We start from the raw sequence: 22,856 nt of genomic DNA, 5'->3' as shown, positions 1-22,856 counted from the left end.
TATGAAATGGGAAGGGTCTCAAAAGCCAGTCAGTTCAATCAATCCCTAGCTGTGAAGAAGGAAGAACCTTTCATATTTCCACCCAGCCCTAAATCCACTCAAGTGCCTTGCAGTGCAGTCCTATTCATATCTATTTAGAGGTCCCACCAATTTCAATGAAACTTACGCTCAGGTCTGCAGCCTAAGACTCACCAAGGATTTTGGAAGTTTTAGGGGAGGATTCACGAGAGGAAGCGGTGCTCAACCCAGGGATGGAAAAATTCAGTTCTGGGTCCCAGCGCAGGGTGGAGGACTAGCATTCACAAGAGAGAATCAGTGGGTAGAGGAAGAGTTACAAACCCTCCAAAAATTCACTCTTGTTAGTGTGACCTCCAATCTCTCCATTAGCATTACAAAAGAAGCACAGGGTTTGGAACCCCACGTTCCTCTTAGAAATTCCTCTTAGAATTTCGAGTTCTGTCCTAACCAATCTCACTAACAGAAAAACATTCAAAACCCGACAGGAATAAAAACACCTTCCTGTCTGCATTGCTCAGAGGAGGACTAAAAGTCTTCTTCCCTTCACCGTTACTCCCCGCCCCTTCCCCTAGTCACAGAACATCTAAATGTGTATTTTGTGCTGAAATATGTATTAAATTAGGGATTTAGTACAAGAACACTGATAAAAGAACAGAACGTAGGATTGGAAGGACCAAGACTTAACCTTTTCTTTCTTTTTGTATAGCCAGAACACCACCAAAAACTAAAATGCACAAAAGGGCATCACAAGTGGATGCTGACTTAAAAAACAAACAAAACCAAAACCCTAAGCAACACGCTTGGCAATTCCTTCCTTTTTCTTTATCTCATTTAAATTGTGCGATATCAAGTTGCACTGGGTTAGGTTCTTTCATATGAAGTGAATAAATCGAGACATATCACATTGTGTCCCACAGCGCAGAGAAGGTAAACAAAGACCTCTTCTTTATGGCAAAGCAGAAAAAGATAATTCGTTCCCCGCCTTTAGCCTCCCACCCTGTACACATCTGATGGGTCTTTTGTGGAGAAGGCAATTTGAAGCATAAAAATGAGACTGTCAAGCCCAGATACCTTTTCCATTCTGAATGATGGAAAAATCTATGTCACACACACTGCTAGTAAAAATGAGAATTGCTTGCTTGCTTGCTTGCTGCTGCTGCTGCTGTTGTATGTGTGTGATTATTGCATCAGGTGCAATATTCATTTGTATATTTCATATTCACCCCCAAACTGGTATGAAGAAAAGAAAATAGAATATTAAACAAGGAACTTAATATTAAATGAATTCTGAATAGTTACATGGGCAGGCTTGAAACCTTTCTTAGTTTCTTGAAACCTTTCTTAGTTTCTATGTGTGTACAGAAGTCTGCAGTTGAGTAAGGGAGGGATATAAAAAACACAATTCTATTTAAAATACTTTCTTTAAAGCAGGTCTTGCTTGGCACATGGAAATGTTAGATCTGCATGTGAAAACAAAAAAAATTACATAAGAGACAACAATAAGATATAATTTTTTTCTTGCTGGTAGTAACTGGGGGGGGGGGGGAATCATAGTGTTTCATCCAGACTTGGCTATACTGAAGAGTAGACCCATTCATTTCAAAGGGGTCTACTGTAGGTATGGCTAACAGAATAATCCAACCCCCAACAGAGCTGGGTTGCGTAGAGGCACCTCTCCGCTCAGCTGGCATCCTGCCAACTCCTGAACATGTGACTGGGCGGCACCTTGGTGGGCTTTACACCACACCAGACAGCTGAAATCCTCAAAATGGGGCATTGGGATCAGGACTGAGGTAGCCCAGGATCTGCTGAATGCCGAGCCAGTCACACTGCTGTTGCACAGTAGAATCGCTGCATCCTGCCCTCCACCTTCTGCTGGGGCTGCCATAAGGGTCTGGGATGCCAGCAGTGGGTGGGGTTTTAGAGTGTACCCTAAGACTGGCTACAACTCATAGTACAACAGGTAATGAAAGGCAATTCAGAGGAAGAAGAAGAAAAGTTTGGATTTGATATCCCGCTTTATCACTACCCTAAGGAATCTCAAAGAGGCTAACAATCTCCTTTCCCTTCCTCCCCCACAATAAACACTCTGTGAGGTGAATGAGGCTGAGATACTTCAGAGTAGTGTGAATAGCCCAAAGTCACTCAGCAGCTGCATGTGGAGGAGCGGAGAAGCGAACCCAATTCACCAGATTACAAGTCTACTGCTCTTAACCACTACACCACACTGGCTCATTAGGACTTTAGCACAACGCTTTACTTGGCTTCTTCACCATACCAAAACCATTTGTGTTTAGGCACCGTATTAAAACTTGACCTCCTCTAGTGGTATTATCAACTTTTCTATATTGATACTGACTCTTCTGCAATCGTACTATTTAACTGGGGATGATTTGACACATTTTATTACGATTGTTTTCCATGTTTTATTTTGCAAGCTGCCTTAGAAATCTTAAGGCTGTAAGGCAGGATAAAAATGGTTCTACAGAAACACATTCCTATCACTTCAAAAAACATAAAACAATACGAAGTCCATGAGTTGTATTGATTTGTGTCCCAACGGAAGGCTCTTTGATCCAGTGGAACCAAAAGGGGAGGAGAAGGTGATTTTCTCAGATTCACCCTTTCTCCCTCAGTTTTCTGCATCATCTACCATGTTTTCTCAAAGGGTCCTCCAACCCACTTGAGGAAAGTTAACGGGAGGCACAGGGGGGCCGCAGAAGGAAGGGGGAAAAAACTCCCTTCCCTTTCCCACCAACAGAAGCCTCCATTGGACCAAGCAGCCTTCTGTCAGCAGAAGGGCACAATTGGATACCACCCTATCTGTTTAACAAATTAAGAAATACCAGGAAACTGTTACTGCCATTATTGGTTCCTGTCATCACAGTAATTTATAGTTCTACTCCCTCCTTCTCTTATATCCCTCTTATTAGACTGGAGGGCCTGCAGTTAGGGATTGATGTGCATTTTTATTTATATTAAGTACACACTAAGCACTTCACAAATAATAAATGATGATGTCCTGGACATCTCTCCCCTTGCTAATGGGTACTTTTTGCACACAGTGAAAATGTTACCTGTGAAAGGCAACATGATGGAAGTTTTAGGTGCCCAGGCTTTTTATGTCAGAAGGGCACTGAATCTTCTGAAAAATGTGATTGGATAAATCTTAACATATGACTTGGAGGTCCTTCTAGACCTTTGCTATTTACACTTTTAAAATAAAACCCCCAGACCCTATGATGAAGCGTCTCCTTTCTTCTTCAAGAGAACACTCTCCCCCCTCCCCCCCCCCGATTTTGGAAAGCCAGTTCCCAGCTACCCTCACACTTACAAGTCTGGTTCGGTTTTCAGTGGTGGCCCTTGAGTTCTGGGAGAGAAAGCAAAGAGACCACATTCTGAGAAAGGAAATTCTGTGATGTTTTAAATGTTTTCCTTTCCCAACTTGAATATTAGGGGCAAATGTTATTAGAGCAGCATTAAAAAGTAAAGGTACCCCTGATCATTAGGTCCAGTCGCGGACGACTCTGGGGTTGCGGCGCTCATCTCGCTTTATTGGCCGAGCGAGCCGGCGTACAGCTTCCGGGTCATGTGGCCAGCATGACTAAGCCGCTTCTGGAGAACCAGAGCAGCGCACGGAAACGCCGCTAGAAAGCAGCATCTTCCAGGGAAAAAAGAAGATGGGGTGGGGAGGGGGCCAGTGCAAAGTACCAGTCTAGATTGGGAAAGCAGTGCCAAAATGTCATTGCAAAGCTCATTTTCCTTAATAAAATGGGAGGGGGCCAGCCAGCATTAAGCACACTTTTAAAGAAGAATAACGAATGCAATCATGTGTAGACTGGCCATTAGAGAGTCAATGATGATTCAAGCAAAGCTGACAGGTGTGTAAAAGCTCAAGCCGCTTGCGACTGGAGACCCTGGGGAAACAGGGACTTAAAGAACTTGGGATTCATTGGATGTTTAATAGCAGAAAATAGAGAAGAGGAAGTGGGCTGAATGAAAGGACTGGGTATGGGAAGGAGTTAGAATTTATGTCCCATAGTGCAGCAGGAAGAGGAAGTGACTTGGCAAATTTTAAGTAAGTGAATACAGGAGGTGCTGAAAGAGACCGAAAGGTGAAAGGAGGAAGCAGGATATATTTGGTTTTCGGTTGTTGTTTTTTACTCTTGGCATCTACTGGTCTGGGAAGGCTCCTGCCTGGACAATTATCAATCAGATAAACTAACCTGTTTATCAAGCCTCTTTTTAAGGGCATAGATCTGGTCAAAGGTCTTGAATAATGAGGCCACTCACAGGCTGTTTTCTTTCCTTAAAAATAAAATAAAATTTAAGAGCCTCCACCCTGAGTGTTCCCCACAGTTCTAGAATATATGCAGTTGGAATGTGAGTATTTCTTTACAGATTTGGGCATAAGGGAGATCCCCTGATCTCAGGTGCTGGAGCCACTAGCTACAAAGGATACAGTGAAACTTTGCAACCTGCAGGGATCCATAAAATTTTAACAGTCCTAAGTCCATGCATACTCTCTCTCTCTCTCTCTGTGTGTGTGTAAGTGATACTTTTCTTGCTATAGGAAATGGAAATAAAGTTAGAACTTTACAATGCACTAATTTTAAACATACCTGTGGCATTTATTGCCCCGGGAAGAAAAGAAATAGATATGATGGTTTGGACCCACAAACCACCGACGGAACTCCACTTCCAAAACGTCCTCCCTGTTGCAGCCCCTTGCACACATGCACACACCCCTTAGGACCCTTGTGAAAGGTGTGGCACATGGTGCAAGCGTCTGCAGATGGGGGGGGGGAGTTGGCAGCAGCCATGAAGCCCCTTGAGCAAGGGGAAGTGCCTTCTACTTACAGAATCATAACATTGTACAGTTGAAGGGGACCACGAGAGTCATCTAGTCCATCCCCCTCCACTTGTGTGATGGCCCTCTGGAACCAACACAATATATATGAAGACCAGGCCCAAGTCTCTTAACCAACTTATAACATATAGGCATGAAACACAGAAACATGACCAAGGATGAAAAATTTTCTTTATCCACCTTTAAGCCTTCTTAAAAAATAAAATAAAGCTATAATATGCTGCCACACCTTTATTTTAAGAAGACTCTTACTTTTGTATACAGTCATATCTTGGTTTTTGAACAGCTTAGTTCTCAAATGTTTTGACTCCGGCGCAAACCCTAAAGTGACTGTTCCAGTTTGCAAACTATTTTTGGAAGCCGAACGTCCGACAGGACTTCCGCGGCTTCCGATTGGATGCAAGAGCTTCCTGCAGCCAATCAGAAGATGCGCTTTGGTTTCCGAACGTTTTGGAAGTCGACTTCTGGAACGGATTCCGTTCCGACTTCCAAGGCACGACTGTACTTTACTTTGGTAAACGTTTTGGTTTTTTATTACATAGGAGAATGAATTTTTCCCAGTACCAACCCAGCCTTGCACAACACTCAGGGTTTTTATGATTTGCATTAATCACCACCTCAGGAATACAGTGGTTAGAAAATTAGAACAGTTTAACTGGCAACATTGTAACTCCTAACTGTCATGCAAAGTTTTGTTTCAGGAATGATTTTCAGGTATTGAATCAGGCTGAATGGCACCTTGTCCTGAGTCACAACACAAAGAAAGAACTTGCCTGTCTTCATTCCCAGCCAACTTTTTCTTGGCTCATGAGCCTGAGGTAGATTCCTTTCTGTTTTTCTCCACCCCCACTTTTTCCTTCTTTAGATTAAATAGGTTTTTATTATTTTGGGGGGCAACCCCATGGTGTTTTTTAAAGAAAGGAATAAAAATAAGAATCATCAAATAGAAATACAGCAGTTTCTGGATAAAAAACATGCTCAAGGAACCATTGTGTGATTATAAGAAATCTTTCCTCATTGAAATGGCTCTGAACTTCCATGCTACAACAGATGTGAACACCCTCAGGTCAAGGGTTCCTCTCCTCCAGTGGAGGTCAGCCTCCTCCCACATCAGTGAGCTTCATGAGCCCAATGGAGACATCTTGGCAAGGCTGGTCAGAGGGGAAGCAAGAAAAGGACAAGAGTGCAGAATTGGGGAGGCACTGATCTGGATACTGGGGAAGGGCCAGTTGGGTTTGTAGGGGAGAGGCCGGCCTCAGTGACATCAGATGCCCTGACCAGCACCTTAGAGCTGCCTGACTTGTCTTTTGGCTTGCAACTTTGATACATTTTTTTCTTGTCCTATATAGTTTCTCCCTAAAATATGCATCTGATAAACTGAATTCAGGGATATTATTACCCTGACCCTTTTCTTGCTTTTTGTATTCCTAGGAATAATAACACAATAGGGTGGGAAATCACATTTCATTGGACATTGCTTTTTCAGTAATATAAATTACATTACCTGTAATAAATGCGAAGGGTCTGGAGCTCTTCTTCTAGTTCTTTATACTGTTGAACAGCTGCCTCTCTTTCTTGTTGCATAGCCATCAATTTTTCCTATAAAGAGAAAGCCAGTTTAATTTTCCCCTTTCCTTGAGTTTCCCAAAATAACAAAAATATATTACTTTATACACAAAAGTTGGCATTGTGTTCCATGCAAATGCCTTGAAGAGCAACCCTATGCATGCTTACTTGTATGTAAGTCCCACTGAGTTCACTGGGGCTTATTCAGGTAAGTGCCTTTCAGGTAAGTGCCTGCAGGATTCAATCTAGAGGCCTGCTGGATCACACTAAAGGCCTATCTAGTCTAGCTTACTGTTTCCAACAGTGGCCAATCAAATGTACCTGAGAAGCTCACAAACAGGACATGATTGCAGTGGCAGTTTCCTGCTGGTGCTCCCAGCAGTGGATATACAGAGGCATACGGCAGAGGTGGCATATAAGCATAATGACTAGGAGACCACCTTGGATGCATTAGCAGGAATGAGGAATATAAATACAACCAATAAATAGTTGCTAATTGAGCTGTTGTCCTCAACAATTAATTCTAACTATTCTTTTTTTTAATATAATCTAGCAAAGAGATCTCAGGAAAAGCTTGGCAGTCAGTGCAAATGTAGCAGAGGTGTCGGATGCTGTAGGCCAGGCATGGCCAAACTTGGCCCTCCAGATGTTTTGGGACTACAACTCCCTAGCTAACAGGACCAGTGGTCAGGGATGATGGGGATTGTAGTCCCAAAACAGCTGGAGGGCTGAGGTTGGCCATGCCTGCTGTAGGCTATTAGCAGTCTAGCTCACTGAGTTCTGCATCAGATGGGAGTTTTTGAACGAGGCCCAAGGGCAGCCCCACACAGACCACGTTGCAGTGATCCAGTCTCTAGGTTACCATTACATGAATTGGGCCCCAAAGCCAAACAGAACCAATGTAGCTGCTGTAAATTTAATACAATAAGCTCCGAGCTTATTCCACTCAACAACCTGGAAGCCTCATTCTATAACAACCGAAGTGTCCAAACATTTTTCAAAAGCAATCTCACCTAGAGCATTTCTTGTGTCCTGTCTGGCTGTGAAGTATGCAAAAAATACCACGGGCTAAGTCATTGTATCTGTGGGTTCCTTCTCACACAGCACTCTTTCAGGCATTTACCTTATCCAATCCCACAGAATGTATTCCTCATAGAAGAGTACTGCAAGGAAAAGGTGACCAGATGCAATATCTCACAATAATTTTATTAGGATAGCCCTACTGTTAGGTAGAGTGAGCTGTTGCTATAGGCGGTAGGTGAGGAAAGAGTTATGTGCCATGCAGCCTGTCTCCCTGTGCCTCAGGTATGGCGGCCTCTACCTCATCTCCTCTGTTGAAGTATGATTCAGCTACTGGTCTAGTCAGCTTTTCTACAGGGCACCATCTTATCCTTCACCCCCAGACAGCAAAATGAGCCAGCCTTGCAGCTCTGAAACAACACCATACTAAGCAGAGGATGAGGTAACAATGCACGCCTGGCCAAGGAATTTGCTCTAAAACTCAAGGTGCTTGCTTCCTCTGTTAAATGTGCACAATGGCATTTACTCTGCTTCCATGAACAGGCAAACAGTTGATTCCTGGAATTAAGCAGTTAAAATTCCATTTGCAGGTTGAGCCATTTATGTGTTGAACCTTTTAGGCTCACAGATATAAAACCACAAAAGAATGTTAGCCAAACCAAGCTATTTTTTATAATTATACTGTACCGTTTGTGAACCAATCTTCTTAAATATTGGGGAAAACATGCCTGAATCAAAGTAGGTGGGTTGTTCCAAGAGGCCAATAATTAACATCCTTGACAATTTTCAGTGTACTGTGAACTGCAATTGAAACGTAGACTGGAAGGAAATGTTTGTAGCAGACACACCCACTCACCAAGAGATTACCAGTTCGATTCTTTAGAGAGGTATCACACCTGATATCCTTTTAGGATAAAGGTCAGGAGATGTAGGTCTGGATTCCCCTTTCACTTAAACCCATACTGGTCTGGTACTACTTCACAAGATTAGCTTCTAGTTTATTGCAACATAAGAGAAGGGAGAATTGACGTAAATGGATTCAAGGCAATCAGTCCCTGAGAAAGAGGGAAAAATAATAATACTAGGCTTGCAGTTAATCTCCTGAGTATAATGTGTAGGATGGGAGCCGAATTCTGGTAAGGCAGAGACAATAGCAAACATTCCAATCTGGGATTTAGGTGCCTGCTACCTGTGACAGAAGCCCAATCCTCACTAAGGTGGTAAACCTGTGTCTTGGTTGTAGCATCTCAGATGGAGAGGGGGACACATACAAATACAAATAAACCAGCATCATAAAAATCCATGCATACAGAAAATTAGATGTTACGAAGCTGGCTTATTCCTGATATCTAGGGCTGGATATTTATTGCTATCATATGGAGCACAATCTTGCGAGCCCCCACTTCCTTTCAGTTTAGTATTTCAATGAGCTGGAGAAGACTATCAATGGTTACTAGCCATGATGGCTATGGTCTACCTCCATAGGTGGAGACAGCAATGCTTCCAGACACCAGTTGCTGGAAACCACAGAAGGGGAGAGTCTTCTTGTGCTCATGTCCTGCTTCCTGGTTTATCACCGGCCTCTGGTTGGCCACGGAGAGAACAGGGTGCTGGATGATATGGGCCACTGACCTGATCCAGCAGGCTATTATTATGTTCTTAAATCTTATCCGGGAAGTTTGCACTGCAATAAAATAGCTGGCTAGCAAATACCATTCTCTCATTTGCCATGTATTTCTATGCCAGATTTTTAACCTCCCTTTTTCTCTCGTGTCAATAAAGATAAAGAGAGACAGAGAAAGGCCCTGCCATTAGTCTTACAAAACTAAAAAAGACAAGACACACAAGAAAGGGGGAGTGAGAGAAAAAGGCAGAAGCGAGAGATCAGTTTATCAAGGCCAAAACAAAGTGATGATGTATAATGATTTATACCCAGTTTGAGCCAGGTTGATCTTTCCTGACTGGTGTTCTTGCTTGAATAGCAGTTGATAATTCTTTTGGCCAGTGGCGTGGGGCAAGGTGCTTTCCCCCTGTGCTTCTGTAATTCCAGGGCAACAGGTATATGAGACTACAGGCAAATTCTACATCAACTGAGATATTTTTGGTAATGTCATGCGCAGAGGACACCCATCAAAAGTAATCAACTTAATCAAGTCATGCCCATTGATTTCAGTGGGAATACTTTGAATGTCATTTGGAACTTTGAAATGTGACAGCAATATGCAGTAGCCTACTAAGAAAGATTTTAATGGATATGGTATTTTAGGAAACCTAAAGAACAATGTTGTTTGCCTAGAATTGCAGTGCTGGAAAGAATCTCAAGGATTATCCAGTTCAACCCCTACCACACTAAGACAGGAATCATTATACCTTAAGAAGCTCCGATAACTGTTTATCTAAGGCCTTCTTTAAAAAGTTCGTTGACAAGTTTCTATGACTTAAATCTTTCAGTTAGAAACCTTTGTTTAACATTTAATCTAATCTACTGTCATTCTTGTAACACTGCTGCCTCTCATTGGCAAAACAACAACAACAACAACAACAACCCCAACTGCTTTCTAATTTGCTTATACTGAAGAAATGAACCTATGCTGCCAATTCTTGTAGTAGACCAGTATGAAGTAAGCAGCACATAAGCGGCACACAAAACACTGCCAAACCATTCTACATTCTAAATCTTACATTAATAATCCAATAATCCTTGTTCTCTCAATTTTTGGATTATTAATATAAGATTTAGAATGTAGAGTGGTTTGGTAGTGTTTTGTGTGTCTCCAAACTGTAATGTCTGGTTCAGGAATGAACCATTGCATTCTCATGATTCAGAGTTTTCATATTGGAGGTGGGGGGGCAGCGTCTTCTGATACTGCTCAGCTTTGTATTTAACAACTCACCTGGTTGCCATAAGCAACAAGGAATTCCATGCAGCCAAGTGACCGGACTGGCAGAAGAGGGATGGATCACTCGCTTGCTTCTCTGCCAGCAAACTTGGTTTCTGTGTCAGCCATAAAGGAAGGCCAGACCTGTGGCTCAAAAGGAGAGGGCTCTCCTACAATATTAAGCGCACTCCTATCCATGTCTCCGAAGAAGTAAGTCCTATTGAATTCAGTGGAGCTTACTCTCATGTAAGTGGGGTTAGAAGAACAGCCTTAAGCAATCAATAATTTTTCCTTGCCACAAATGTTGCTGCTCAAGTAGGAAATATTAATATTCTGATAGAAGTCAATTGTATGCATCTGTTTCCTCTGGATGATACATAATCAAGTCATGCAAATAGCTCATGACCAGTGGCGTAGCGGGGGGGGGCGGCCGCACCGGGCGCAACATCGGGGGGGGGGGGGCGCTCGCACTCGCAGCTCTCTGCCCCTGCCTGGCTCACTCACTCTCTCTCACTGCAGTGCTGGCTGTGCGAATCCGATCCGAGCCGCCCGGTCGCCGCCCACTGTGGAGGGGAGGGTGCCAGGTGTGCGGTGCGGTGCGGAGAGAGAGCGAGGGACTATCTGGGGGAGGGACAGTGCAGCGGGGGGGAGGGTGCAAATTACTTGCCTTGCCCCGGGTTAGGGGGCGCAAATTACTTGCCTTGCCCCGGGTGCTGACAACCCACGCTACGCCACTGCTCATAACTTAGCACTCAGCTTCTTACAAAAGTAACTTCCAAAGCTTGCAGCAAAGACAGGAGCATGGAGAGCACTTGGAAAACCCTCCACTCCCCATTATTTTTTTTGGGCAGCCAGCAATTTAATTATGTTAGGGACATCTTAGATATTAGCTATTGAACATACTAGCCTCCAGTTTACCAACGGAAACAAGAGCTCTTTTAGATCAGACCAAGAGCCAACCAGACGAACAACATCCCTGCCATTATTGCTAGTTCTCCATTTGCCACTCTTGCTTTGGCCACCCAGCGCAATCATTTGCCAGCAGGAGGCAGCTCTCATGTTATCTATCAGATTATTATAACATGTCACAAAAAGATGCCTAACTCTGTTCCCAGCCATTCTGAAATGGCATGCGGCAACTGTTTTGCACAGCGTTGATTCTGTTAGCTGCCTTGAGCATGCTAATGGAAAGGTGGTGTGTCAAGCAAGGAAATAAATAAACAAATAGGAAGAAAAAGGAGAATTGTGAATTCACAGCAATGCAACATCTAAGGTTGTAAAATCTTGCTCTGTTAAAATAAATGGATGTTTTGCTTCTGTCTTGAGCAGACACATGACGGCTCCCTATTAGAGCAAAAAATCCTTAGGATCCCTTAGCAACGATTTTGCCAAATTTACCCCTGCTTTTAACCACTTTTTTGCAATGATCTCGAAAGATGCCAATGAGAGCAAATATCAGCCGCTGAAAACCAAACTACCGTGTGCAAACCCGCAGTCTGTTAAAATCGAACTGTAAACTTTCCCCTACATGCCAATGCCCTTCTGCATTTGGAATCTTTGCCAATACTTTTGTTTTTGTTTGTTCAAAGGATCTCATCTGCTGTCACTGTGACTACCTTACAGTTCAGCTCCTGAACACCTGCTGAAGTGAACCTGTCACGCCAGAAATGTTTTGAAGGTTAGGCAATCTCCATTCAGTGAATGGCAAGCACTTGGGTCCTCTTTCCTCTCTACCTTTCAACATAACGAAAAGACAATTGGATAACTGACTGTACAGAGATATTTGCCAACCGAAATGTTATTCCAGCAAGTTTAATCAAGTCATTTTGAATAGCAAAGAAGGAGCGTATTTCTGGCAAAAACAAAATGAAAGTATTAAACAATTTACCAGATTGAATTGCAATATTGCGAGTCCATGAAAATTATTTCATAATTCTGCCCAGTCAATGAAATGGAAGAATAAATAATCTATAATATAGTCTTTAGGGACCCGGGTGGCGCTGTGGGTAAAAGCCTCAGCGCCTAGGACTTGCCGATCAAAAGGTTGGCTGTTCGAATCCCCGCGGCGGGGTGCGCTCCCGTCGCTCGGTCCCAGCGCCTGCCAACCTAGCAGTTCGAAAGCACCCCCGGGTGCAAGTAGATAAATGGGGACCCCTTACTAGCGGGAAGGTAAACGGCGTTCCATGTGCTGCGCTGGCTCGCCAGATGCAGCTTGTCACGCTGGCCACGTGACCCGGAAGTGTCTGCGGACAGCGCTGGCTCCCGGCCTCTAGAGTGAGATGAGCGCACAACCCTAGAGTCTGGCAAGACTGGCCCGTACGGGCAGGGGTACCTTTACCTTTATAGTCTTTACTATTTTTGTACCTTAAGTGTGGGACATTACTGATGATTTGTGCAATTTCAATACCCGTACCCAATGAAATACTAGATCAATGGGTACTTAGTATAGTAATGACTGGCTTGAGTCCCATTGATTTCCCTCAATTTGCTGTGCTGAAGGGGGTTTGGATGGGGCAGAGGTGTTCTTCCACCTATCCCTGCCTGATTCTGCCCCTCTCCCCTCTGTTAGTGGGGAAGTCCTGCCCTATTGGAACCATGGGGGGAGGGGGAATCAATTCAGTTCACAATGATAGGTAAACCTACTACTTCACACATGTTGAGACCAAATATGCAAGCCAAGGCACAGCCATCCTTCAAAATCTGCACTAATCTGAATTCTGCCGTGCAGTTCTCCAGACAGGTAATACGGTAAAAATAAATAAATACATGTATTACAATAAAATGCATATATTTGTGAAGACAGCATAATAAATGCTTTCTATTAGGCCAAGTTGCTTTGCAAAAAGGTGTATATTGGGCAAAATTAGAAAGATGTGTATATTAGAAGAAATTCACACTACAATGCTGATGTTGTTAGCTGCTCTGTTGTTTACCTGTTGTTAGCCACTCTGAGCTTTGGCCAGGGAGGGCGGGATACAAATAAAAATTTATTATTATTATTATGAGTTTTCATGAGGACTTTTTCATTATTAAAAAAATTACAGACTGATGTGGAAATGTGGAAAACTAAACTTAAGACTGGAAAAATGAGAAAGTGGGAGTAATCAAAATGGACAGATGCATCTATCCCTAACAATGTCATAAAGGACATCGATGCACATCAACTGCTATAGCTAGGAACAGAACCTCCATATATAGAAGCAATAAAGGTAAAGGGACCCCTGACTTTTAAGTCCAGTCGTGGACAACTCTGGGGTTGCAGCGCTCATCTCGCTTTACTGGCCGAGGGAGCCTGCGTTTGTCCGCAGACAGTTTCCGGGTCATGTGGCCAGCATGACTAAGACGCTTCTGGTGAATCAGAGAAGGGCATGGAAACGCCATTTACCTTCCTACTGGAGCGGTACCTATTTATCTACTTGCACTTTAACATGCTTTCGAACTGCTAGGTGGGCAGGAGCTGGGATGGAGCAACGGGAGCTCACCCCGTCGCAGGGATTTGAACCGCCGACCTTCCGATCAGCAAGCTCTAGGCTTTGTGATTTAGACCACAGCGCCACCCTATAGAAGCAATATACCCCATAAATAAAGAGCATTTTGTCACTGTTTACAATTAAGCTTTAAGGGATGTTTGTTAACTGTTGTGGTATTATCTTTGTTGTTTACTGTCTTAGGCTCTTTGGAGGAATGGTGGGATAGAATAATTTTAAATAAAATACTACCAGTGGAGGACCTTCAGGTCTCAAATTTTAGCGGTGCACTGTGCAATGATAAAATGTGGTGCCTCCCGTCTTCCATTCTACATCATTGTTGTGGAGTCCCTGTGGCATTCCCAAGGCTCTACACCCCATAACCCACCTCTGACACTACTGCTACTTTTTTTTATCTCTATACATTACTGAATCCATGCAGTGTTTAAAAACAATTAAGGATCCAGCACTTTGACTTGGACTTGGAAGCAGAAGCCAGTGCAGTTTTATAAGAAAGGGCAACATACGGATGATATCTAACCATAACCTGTGCATGAGTAGACCAATTGAAAATCATGGTAGATTCACTGAAATGGATGGGCTTAAGTTGCTTAGCTCCATCCAATGGGCTTATTCTAAGTATAACATAGCTGAATATTACACTGTGCTCTGAATGGCGCTTGGTCAACCATGACCAAATGGAAGTCTTCAAAGACAGTCCAATATATAACACATTAAAGCATAGAAGTCTAACTGGTAGTTATCAGGATGTGGACCACAGGAGCTGAGATTCTCTATCCAGGAGAGGGCCCCCTTCCTGTTGAACTTCCAGCACTTACTTAAGACTTCCTTTCACTGTTTTTTGGGTGGTTTTTTTTTATTGTGGGAGAAGGTACTTCATGCCACAAATGCCCTTTGAACACATTAAGACAGAATTGGATTCAAAAGCACTCCAGTGCTGCAAACCTGATCTTTAAAGTGGAAAACACATAACACCCCCACACCCCAAGGATAGGTGAACCACCAGGATGTAATGTCCAGTGGCGAAAAATCGCTAAAAAGAAAGGAAATTGAAGTGAAAAAATGCTTCCCTCATGCGTTTACACCCAAAATCTCTGAGGTTTTCACATCCCCTTTAGGACTCAGTTGACTAGCCCTTGAGCACCATAGCTGTCAACTTTTCCCTTTTCTTGCGAGGAATCCTATTCAGAATAAGGGAATTTCTCTTAAAAAAAGGGAAACATTGACAGTTATGTTGAGCACGCAGCTCTTCTGTGTAATGCCAGGATGCAATTAGATCTGACAGTTGTCAGCCGCAAAACAGGCCCTGCCAATTGCCTATAAAGCAGCAGTGATTTTATTTATTTATTTATATTTATTTTGTTTTTAGATATGATGTTGCCTGATGTGCTTAGCTTAGGAAGAAAAATTATTCACCCGATCACCAAATCCTGTTAACGACGAGGTTCAAATGTACAAAAGTTGCATCAAGAGGTGGGCACACAGCGACTTCTTTCGGAGGCTGCAACTTCTGTGATTCGTATCGCTTTGGGTTAGATTGCTATGGATTTTGGCTGTTACGCGGAACTCCGCAAATGCTTTTGATCCATTTTATCTTGCAACGTAGCAAAGAAATGTTGCAATAAGAAACACCAACAAAGATCCGAAAATCTTAAGCTCTGGATTACCATATTGTGTTCTCCTGCCATTCAATGCATCAGACAAAGGCCTTGGTGTTCAAAGTAAAAGGAAGGGAGAAAGGAAGGGGAAAGAAAAAGTAAGAAAGAAAGAAACTGGTCACAGAAAGTGCAGAACACAAAGTCAATAATATTCTTCCACATCTTTCCTCTTTTCACAGACTGGATGTTAAAAGAGTTGCAGCAATTAGGCTTTTGTTAATTACCAGCTGTTGAAACAGATGTGTTGACTGTCCTTATTAGCTCACAGCTGGGACAGGAGAACAACTGATGCTCACTAAAACCAACAGCCAGCTGTTTTGCAGTAATTATCTCCTATAAATAATACAGGTGATAAATGCAGTAAAGCTTGGTTGGGGAGTTTCAATAACAAAAGAACAGTTACTACATATATGTTCAATTTAAGTTTCAGATTCCCCCATCCTAAATATTTGTGCTGGCATACCTTCTTGGAAGGTTTATAATGTTACACTGGTGCAGCAGTTAGCATATTGCATTCTACCTAAACATGTATTTGCTGCTCCAGCAGGCCTCAAAATTCTCTCAACGTGGCGGCATGTGTGCATCAACTACAAACTTACAAGGATGGTTTGTTCTAGCTGCTTCTGTGTTGATCCAGAAAAAGTGAGATCCAAAGTAAGAAATATTACCTCTAATACTGAATTTTATTATGCTTGTGCAACAAAATTCAGTTTAACAAAACTCTGATGAAGTGTCCTGAGTGTCTTAAATGTTTGCCTACTCTTGTAGTGAATTAACACCCCAGTAAAACATACCATATTACATCCCCTTCCTTTCTGTGGTAAATATATATTCTTCAAATGCCTATAATGGGCTTGCCGTGTCATATTTCTCTTTATTATATTTTACCATGATTTGGAATAGCCTTAAGTTGTATGTGTGTGAGAATTCACAAGTCATACAATATGAAATAAAAGCAATATATTCTAGGGAAATGAGCAAATATGTCTTTTCATCTCAGCACATTTGATTCAGCCCCATAAACAACCAACTGCTTATTTAACTTACTTATTTTAAGACATATTTTTGACATATACCAAAAGTGGAAATGATCTGAAATTTCTGACATCAAGTTGATAAATGTTACAACACAGGATACAATTTTCCAAATAAGCAAATGATGGAAATATGTCTTTTTTCTACTGCTTAAAATTTTTAAATAACCTCATACCCAGGTAACAGTCAATGCTGAAAATCTGATAAAGTTGACATTCACACATGAATGCTGTTAAACCTAAAGATGAATGTTATGAATGTAAAAAACAGAGGTGTCCCCACTTTTAGGATATACATACTGATGTGCATGTCAGAATACACCAGCACTTTCCTTAGTTTTCAGTTTTTAACATTATTTGTCTGTTACTAACTTCCACTTTTAGTCTTTTAGTAACGACATTTTGGGTGTTCAATGTATCATTCACATTTCCTTATGTGTGGGATAACAACATGCTTGAAAATAAGTCAGAATATCTGAAATAATATTAACATAGATGATCATGTGGTTGTTTATATATTGATTCTTGACGTTATTCCAAATATTTTGTTATTAAAACTCATTAAGTTGCGTTGGAATAAAGAAAGCAATGTAAAATAGAAATTTTGATTCTCTTATGTAAGCAAAGCTGTGCATCACAATCCAACAAAGGACAAGTCTACAGGAATTTAAGTCTATCCACTAATTAGTTCACATTAAAGACAGCATCTTACTGAAAACAAGGATTAAGGCAGGCTGAATATTCACCCTTTCATGTCCTTCCTTCCTTATGTCTTGGGTAGAATCACCATAAAAAGCGTGTTCAGCCAGCTTTTAAGTAGAGAAGCTTGACAATAATCAAGTCTCTGTTCATTAAGAGGGACAATATCAATTAAGAGACATTACAGGGCAAGCAAACAAATAAAAAAGCCAGCCCGAACAGCCCACACAATGCCCATGAAAGTAGATTTCTAACACTGATGTGTTTTAAATTTTATAAATAAAATTTAAAGCAAAGTTCATTATTTTGTATCTCAAAGCCCTGAGTGAAACACATACCCATTCTCAACCTGCAAACACAAAGGAAATGAATTATCTTAGGGCCTAGAGAATTCCATTTATGAGGTGACCAATAAAGGTAAACAAGAAATATAAGGAACCGTAACTTGATATATTGGGTTGCCTATGCACCATTTCATTGTTAATACGACTTGGGGCAAAAGAAATCCAAAATTTGTAACAAGTTTCAGTTTGAGAGATAATGCCTTTCCCCACAAAGCTACTCCCCCCCCCTCCCAGCATCATCTTTAGAAATTGGTGCTATCTTTAGTTATTTGGTGCTACTTTATGTGAATATGGCAAAAAGACAACTGTAAGGACTTGTAGAATATAAAGCAGGTCTCACCAGAATTTGCTATCAATGATGAACTGTACCAAAATAATAGATATAATCTAGAGATAGGCTTGCCTGCTATATTTGTAGCTGAACACAAAACAGAAACTTTCACTAAACTATGTTTGACACTTCTAAGCAAGTCTTCCATAAGACAGCTTAGGAAAAAATAGTAGGGAGAAACCTATTTTATCTACTTCATATAATTGGATTAACTAATCTGTAATACATCTGACAATCCTTTTGAACGTGCAATCTAGGTTGGCAAAGGGTGATCTCACCCTTCCCTGATTCTTCTGACTTTTAGTATTTTTTATTGTTGCGATGCTGAGCCACACTGGGAAACATATATGCAAAACCAGGGGAGGGCAGTGAGCAATCTGGGAAAAACCACACAGATTGATTCCTTTAGTCCAAAATCTATTTCTGGAGATTGCTGTCATACTCAGTTTCATGCAATGAAAGCAACACAGACTATGCCTACATGCAGAATTTGGACATTTTGAAAGTCCAGCAAAAATATCTAGATGTGCAGCCATATCTTGAGTAACCTATAGCTTGATTTTGGCCACTGATTTAAAGCAACTGATCTTAGCTATATAGGTATTTTAAATTTGCCTCAGCCGAAAGTGGGAAACCCATTTAAGCGTTTAAAATATAGGTTAGTTATCCTAAATTCACACATAGCAAGAAGATATTCCATATTCTGTGTTTATGTGTCCTCAAGGACTTCTGGCTTGTCAGACTGCAATGCAAACAAAAATTCTTCAGCATTCAGACAAGAAGAACATGCTTTTTTATTTTATTCCCCCAACCATTTCAGATAAGTAATATTTACTAGACTTAGGTGGGAGGAATTGAGACCTAGTTTGATTATATTTCTGCATTGTTTGTAAATGCTGACATGGTATGATGCACACCTACAACACAAAATTTAATGGGGAAATGAAATAAATTTTAACAGTGATGCATTCGTAATGTTGCCCATATTTATGCCACATGCAAACCACACACACACCTTTTGTCTGTATATTACGTTCTAATGTGCAATTTTAACTTGTGTCAAGTCTTGGTCAGAGTATGAGGGCACAGGTGGTTTTTGTAATACACAAAGGCAGAATAGGAACAGAATTCTAATAAAATTCTAAACCGCCACAAGCTGTCTATCACAGTTCCTTCCTGATATATCTCATAAAATACTGGCAAATGTTCCAATCGAGCTACCCAACAAAATTCACCTGGCAACAGTTGCATTGAAACAAAGTTACTGCAGCAACAAGAAACGTCATGGCGTTAATAATTGACATGCAAAGAATGAAACGGTGAGCAAGGGATAAAGAGGACAAAGGAAAGATTTCAGTATAAACTTATCCCAGCCGGTAATCAATCAAATGGAGGTTGAAAAGGGGTTTGGTTAAGTCGCATGCTAAAATGGAAGCAAATTTCAATATTTTATTATTAACTGCCTTTTTATCATGGTTCAAAGAAGGTAGCGGCACTCAAAATGTTGAATTTCATTGGAACATGAAATGAAGAATGTCAGAAGGGAACCCCCCACTAATTTCTTTATTTCCTCAACTGCTGTGATCAAGAAAACTCAAGGTAGTGCCAAAACAGTAGCACCAACTGTTTAGTGTTTCTAAGGAAATGGAAAAAAAAGTGGTTGAGTCAGAGTTTAAAGGTGAAAGCAGGAATAAGCAGTGGGTTCCTGGGTTTCAATCAATCTATCAAAAGTCACTCCTTTCTGGGAAAGGTGAAATATCCCAGTGACACTGTTTAGATTAATGCGATTTGCATGACTTATCAACAACCTTGGGCGAATTTTGCTGTTGAGTTAACATCCATGACGACTATTACTGGTAGCATTACAGCCCAGGATTCTTAAGAAGCAAAACTTAACAAAGCCAAGACTGAGCAAAAGAGGAATCACACCAGGTGTGGGATGCTGGTGGTAGCGACTCTTTGTTCGTCTGGTACATAAACACACACAAAAATATTAGTTCCCAGGGTTCCAATTACACTACTCGCCCCCGCTTTGTTAAATAATTGCAAAAGCGTGAGTAAGCGCATCGCGTCAAAGGTAGCTGCACACTTTCCCCTGGAAAAATCAGAACATGAGAATATATAAATGAGAATATTAAAACGAGATTAAATGGATTCGAGGGCTCTACGCTATTATTTGTAAGATCCTAGGCTTGAAGATTCAGCCCCCTAATACAGAGCACATTGGTTACAGCACTCCTCTTACAGCTAACCCCCCACCCAGCGTATCGATTTAAATTATGTCAAGATTATTTATATAGAATGCTCCATGGAACTGGATTCTTTGATTCTGCATGAAAAACTGCTAATTGAAGCACTTTTCAGTCTCTGTTCTCCCCACCTGATAAGATCTGTTCTTTGATTTTTTCAAAAACAAACCCTAACAGGCAATGAAGAGGTTGGCCGACTATTAAAAAGGTAAATCTTACAAAAGGAGATTAATAACTCATTGGGTTTTAAATTTAAGCTGAACATATTAAATAGTATAAACCAAGCTCATTTCCTGTTCCTTGCAGGGACCCGCTAATTTTTGCTTTGCTTCCAATCAATATTTTCCTGATAGCTTTACGTGCAGGTAGAATGGATGAATCCATTCGCAACTATTCCCCCCCCCCCCATGATTAGTAAAAAGTAAGAATCCTGTTCAACATGAGTGTCAGGTTTCTGTTGGGCTTTACTGGTATTTCAGGCTGAAAGACGGACAACACTATCACTTTGATCACAGCAATTTCACAGTACTATTTTTATCATTCACAGAGAAATGTGCTACTAAATAGAGAAGTCATTTAACGTGAACTATTTATCAGTACAGGAAAGCAGTATGCTCAAATTTATTTCCTTATGCAAGCTTTCCCCAAGTCTCGATTTCAAAATTTCATTTTGAAGTGATTATTTCCATGTCTCTTTCACAACCAAGAACACAAGAGAACAATTCCTCACTTTAAATAATAGCATCCTATCACTGGAACTCTCCAGCAAAAGCAGCTAAGCCATTGCCCACTCTGTATAATTGGTGACACCTCAAGTTGTAAGTCAAATCTTCAAAAAAGACAGAAATATTTCTACAGAATAAATATAAAAGCCCATTCCGAGTCAAGTAAGGAACTTTCAGCATCTTTTAGATTATAAAGCTTGTTCCTTTTAATATATTTACTATACAGTGCCTAGTCGTTGTAACACTCTACAAATAATCATTATAATTAACATTATAGGCCACATATCTAGTATAATTCTAATGTTTAAGCATTGTATAGAATTTTGGTTCTTTTTTTAGTGGGGGGAGGAACCTGTCACTATCACTAATTTGGCACTAATATACAGTACTTGCTAATAACAAGTATTATATGGAACCTCAAACCTACACATATTTATTGATTCTAATTAAATGTACTTCAAAGTAACCATACTGAGGATGTCATTTAGCTCTTCAATGTGATCTTATGCACATTTGCTCTGAAGTAAGTCCCACTGTCTTCATTGGGGCTTAGTATTTGTGTTTTGGATTGCAGTTCTGGAATGATACACTTAGGTTTTGAAACTTGCTGCTGCAAAAAGACTGAAACCATTAGCCAGAAGGAACAGAAAGCCACATTAATGATGCTGTGGGTGGGAGTCGAGAGTATGTGACACAGCTAAATGCAAGCATATAAATGGTGATAAATGTATGTTCCATTGATTTCAGTTCCCACACACCCTCGTCAAAATTAACAGGATTTTAAGAAGTTTTTTTGTCAGGTTTGTTCCTTAATTAATTAAATTTAATTAAAGCCTGCTGAGGTTTTTCCTGTAGGCTCTTATGCGCAATGTTTCTTGGCCAAGCTTTCCAGCATGAACTCTCTCAAAAGCAGAGATGAAGGACCTGCAGCCTTCCAGATCATGGGTAGGCAAACTAAGGCCCGGGGGCTGGATCCGGCCCAATCGCCTTCTAAATCCTGCCCATGGACAGTCCCGGAATCAGTGGGTTTTTACATGAGTAGAATGTGTCCTTTTATTTAAAATGCATCTCTGGGTTATTTGTGGGGCATGGGAATTCGTTCACCCCCCCCCAAAAAAAATATAGTCCGGCCCCCACAATGTCCAAGGAACAGTGGACGGGCCCGCTGCTGAAAAAGTTTGCTGACCCCTTTTCCAGATGTTCTAAGACCCCAACTCCCATCAGCCTCAGCCACCATGGCTAGTGATCGGGGTGATGGAAGTTCTAGCTGAATGACATCTGGAGAGTTACGGTGTTCCCCATCCTTCATCTAAAGCAGAAGGCCACAGGCACCAAAACAACCAACCTCATTTTAACTATTTTCCTTTCCTGTGCAGGAGCAGGAGCTTTGGCAAATCCCAAAAGTTCTTCATTTTGCAAGCCCAGCTTGTGTAGTATGAAAGGTGGTGGACTCTCCTTCAGTGGAGGTTTCTCGAGGTTGGCTGACATTGCTGGGGATTATTGGGCTGTGATTTCTGCATTGCGGCAGGATGGATTGAGTGACCCGTGGGGGTACCTTCCAATTCTATGAACTCAGAAGCTGAGGCTGCAGAAACCATCTTGGCTGTGAGTTCTGGGCGAGCCAGTGTGGTGTAGTGGTTAAGAGCGGTGGACTCATAATCTGGGGAACCGGGTTCGCGTCTCCGCTCCTCCACATGCAGCTGCTGGGTGACCTTGGGCCAGTCACACTTCTCTGAAGTCTCTCAGTCTCACTCACCTCACAGAGTGTTTGTTGTGGGGGAGGAAGGGAAAGGAGATTGTTAGCCTCTTTGAGTCTCCTTAGGGTAGCGATAAAGCGGGATATCAAATCCAAACTCTTCTTCTTCTACTTCCCGCCTTGCTGGACTCCACCTGCAGAAGCTGAGGCCACTGAGCAGACAAATGGGCTGTGGTATTATTTAGGGGGCATTGCTGAGGACTTTGGTAATTATGGATA

General features: G+C 41.5%; 1 protein-coding gene across 4 annotated transcripts in view; it reads right to left on the bottom strand.

Annotated features, from left to right (window-relative positions):
* MIPOL1 (mirror-image polydactyly 1) overlaps positions 1-22,856 on the bottom strand; it is a 191,607-nt gene that overhangs the window by 48,377 nt on the left and 120,374 nt on the right. For all 4 annotated transcript variants that reach the window (XM_083453028.1, XM_083453029.1, XM_083453030.1 and 1 more), the window contains one exon: positions 6,393-6,487. In XM_083453028.1, coding sequence (XP_083309154.1) covers positions 6,393-6,487 — 95 coding nt within the window. The remainder of the gene's footprint in view (positions 1-6,392; positions 6,488-22,856) is intronic.

The sequence above is a fragment of the Podarcis tiliguerta genome (genome assembly GCF_965153285.1).
Source record: "Podarcis tiliguerta genome assembly, chromosome: 1".
Taxonomy (NCBI): Eukaryota; Metazoa; Chordata; class Lepidosauria; order Squamata; family Lacertidae; genus Podarcis; species Podarcis tiliguerta.
This window is presented reverse-complemented; position numbering and strand designations above follow the sequence as displayed.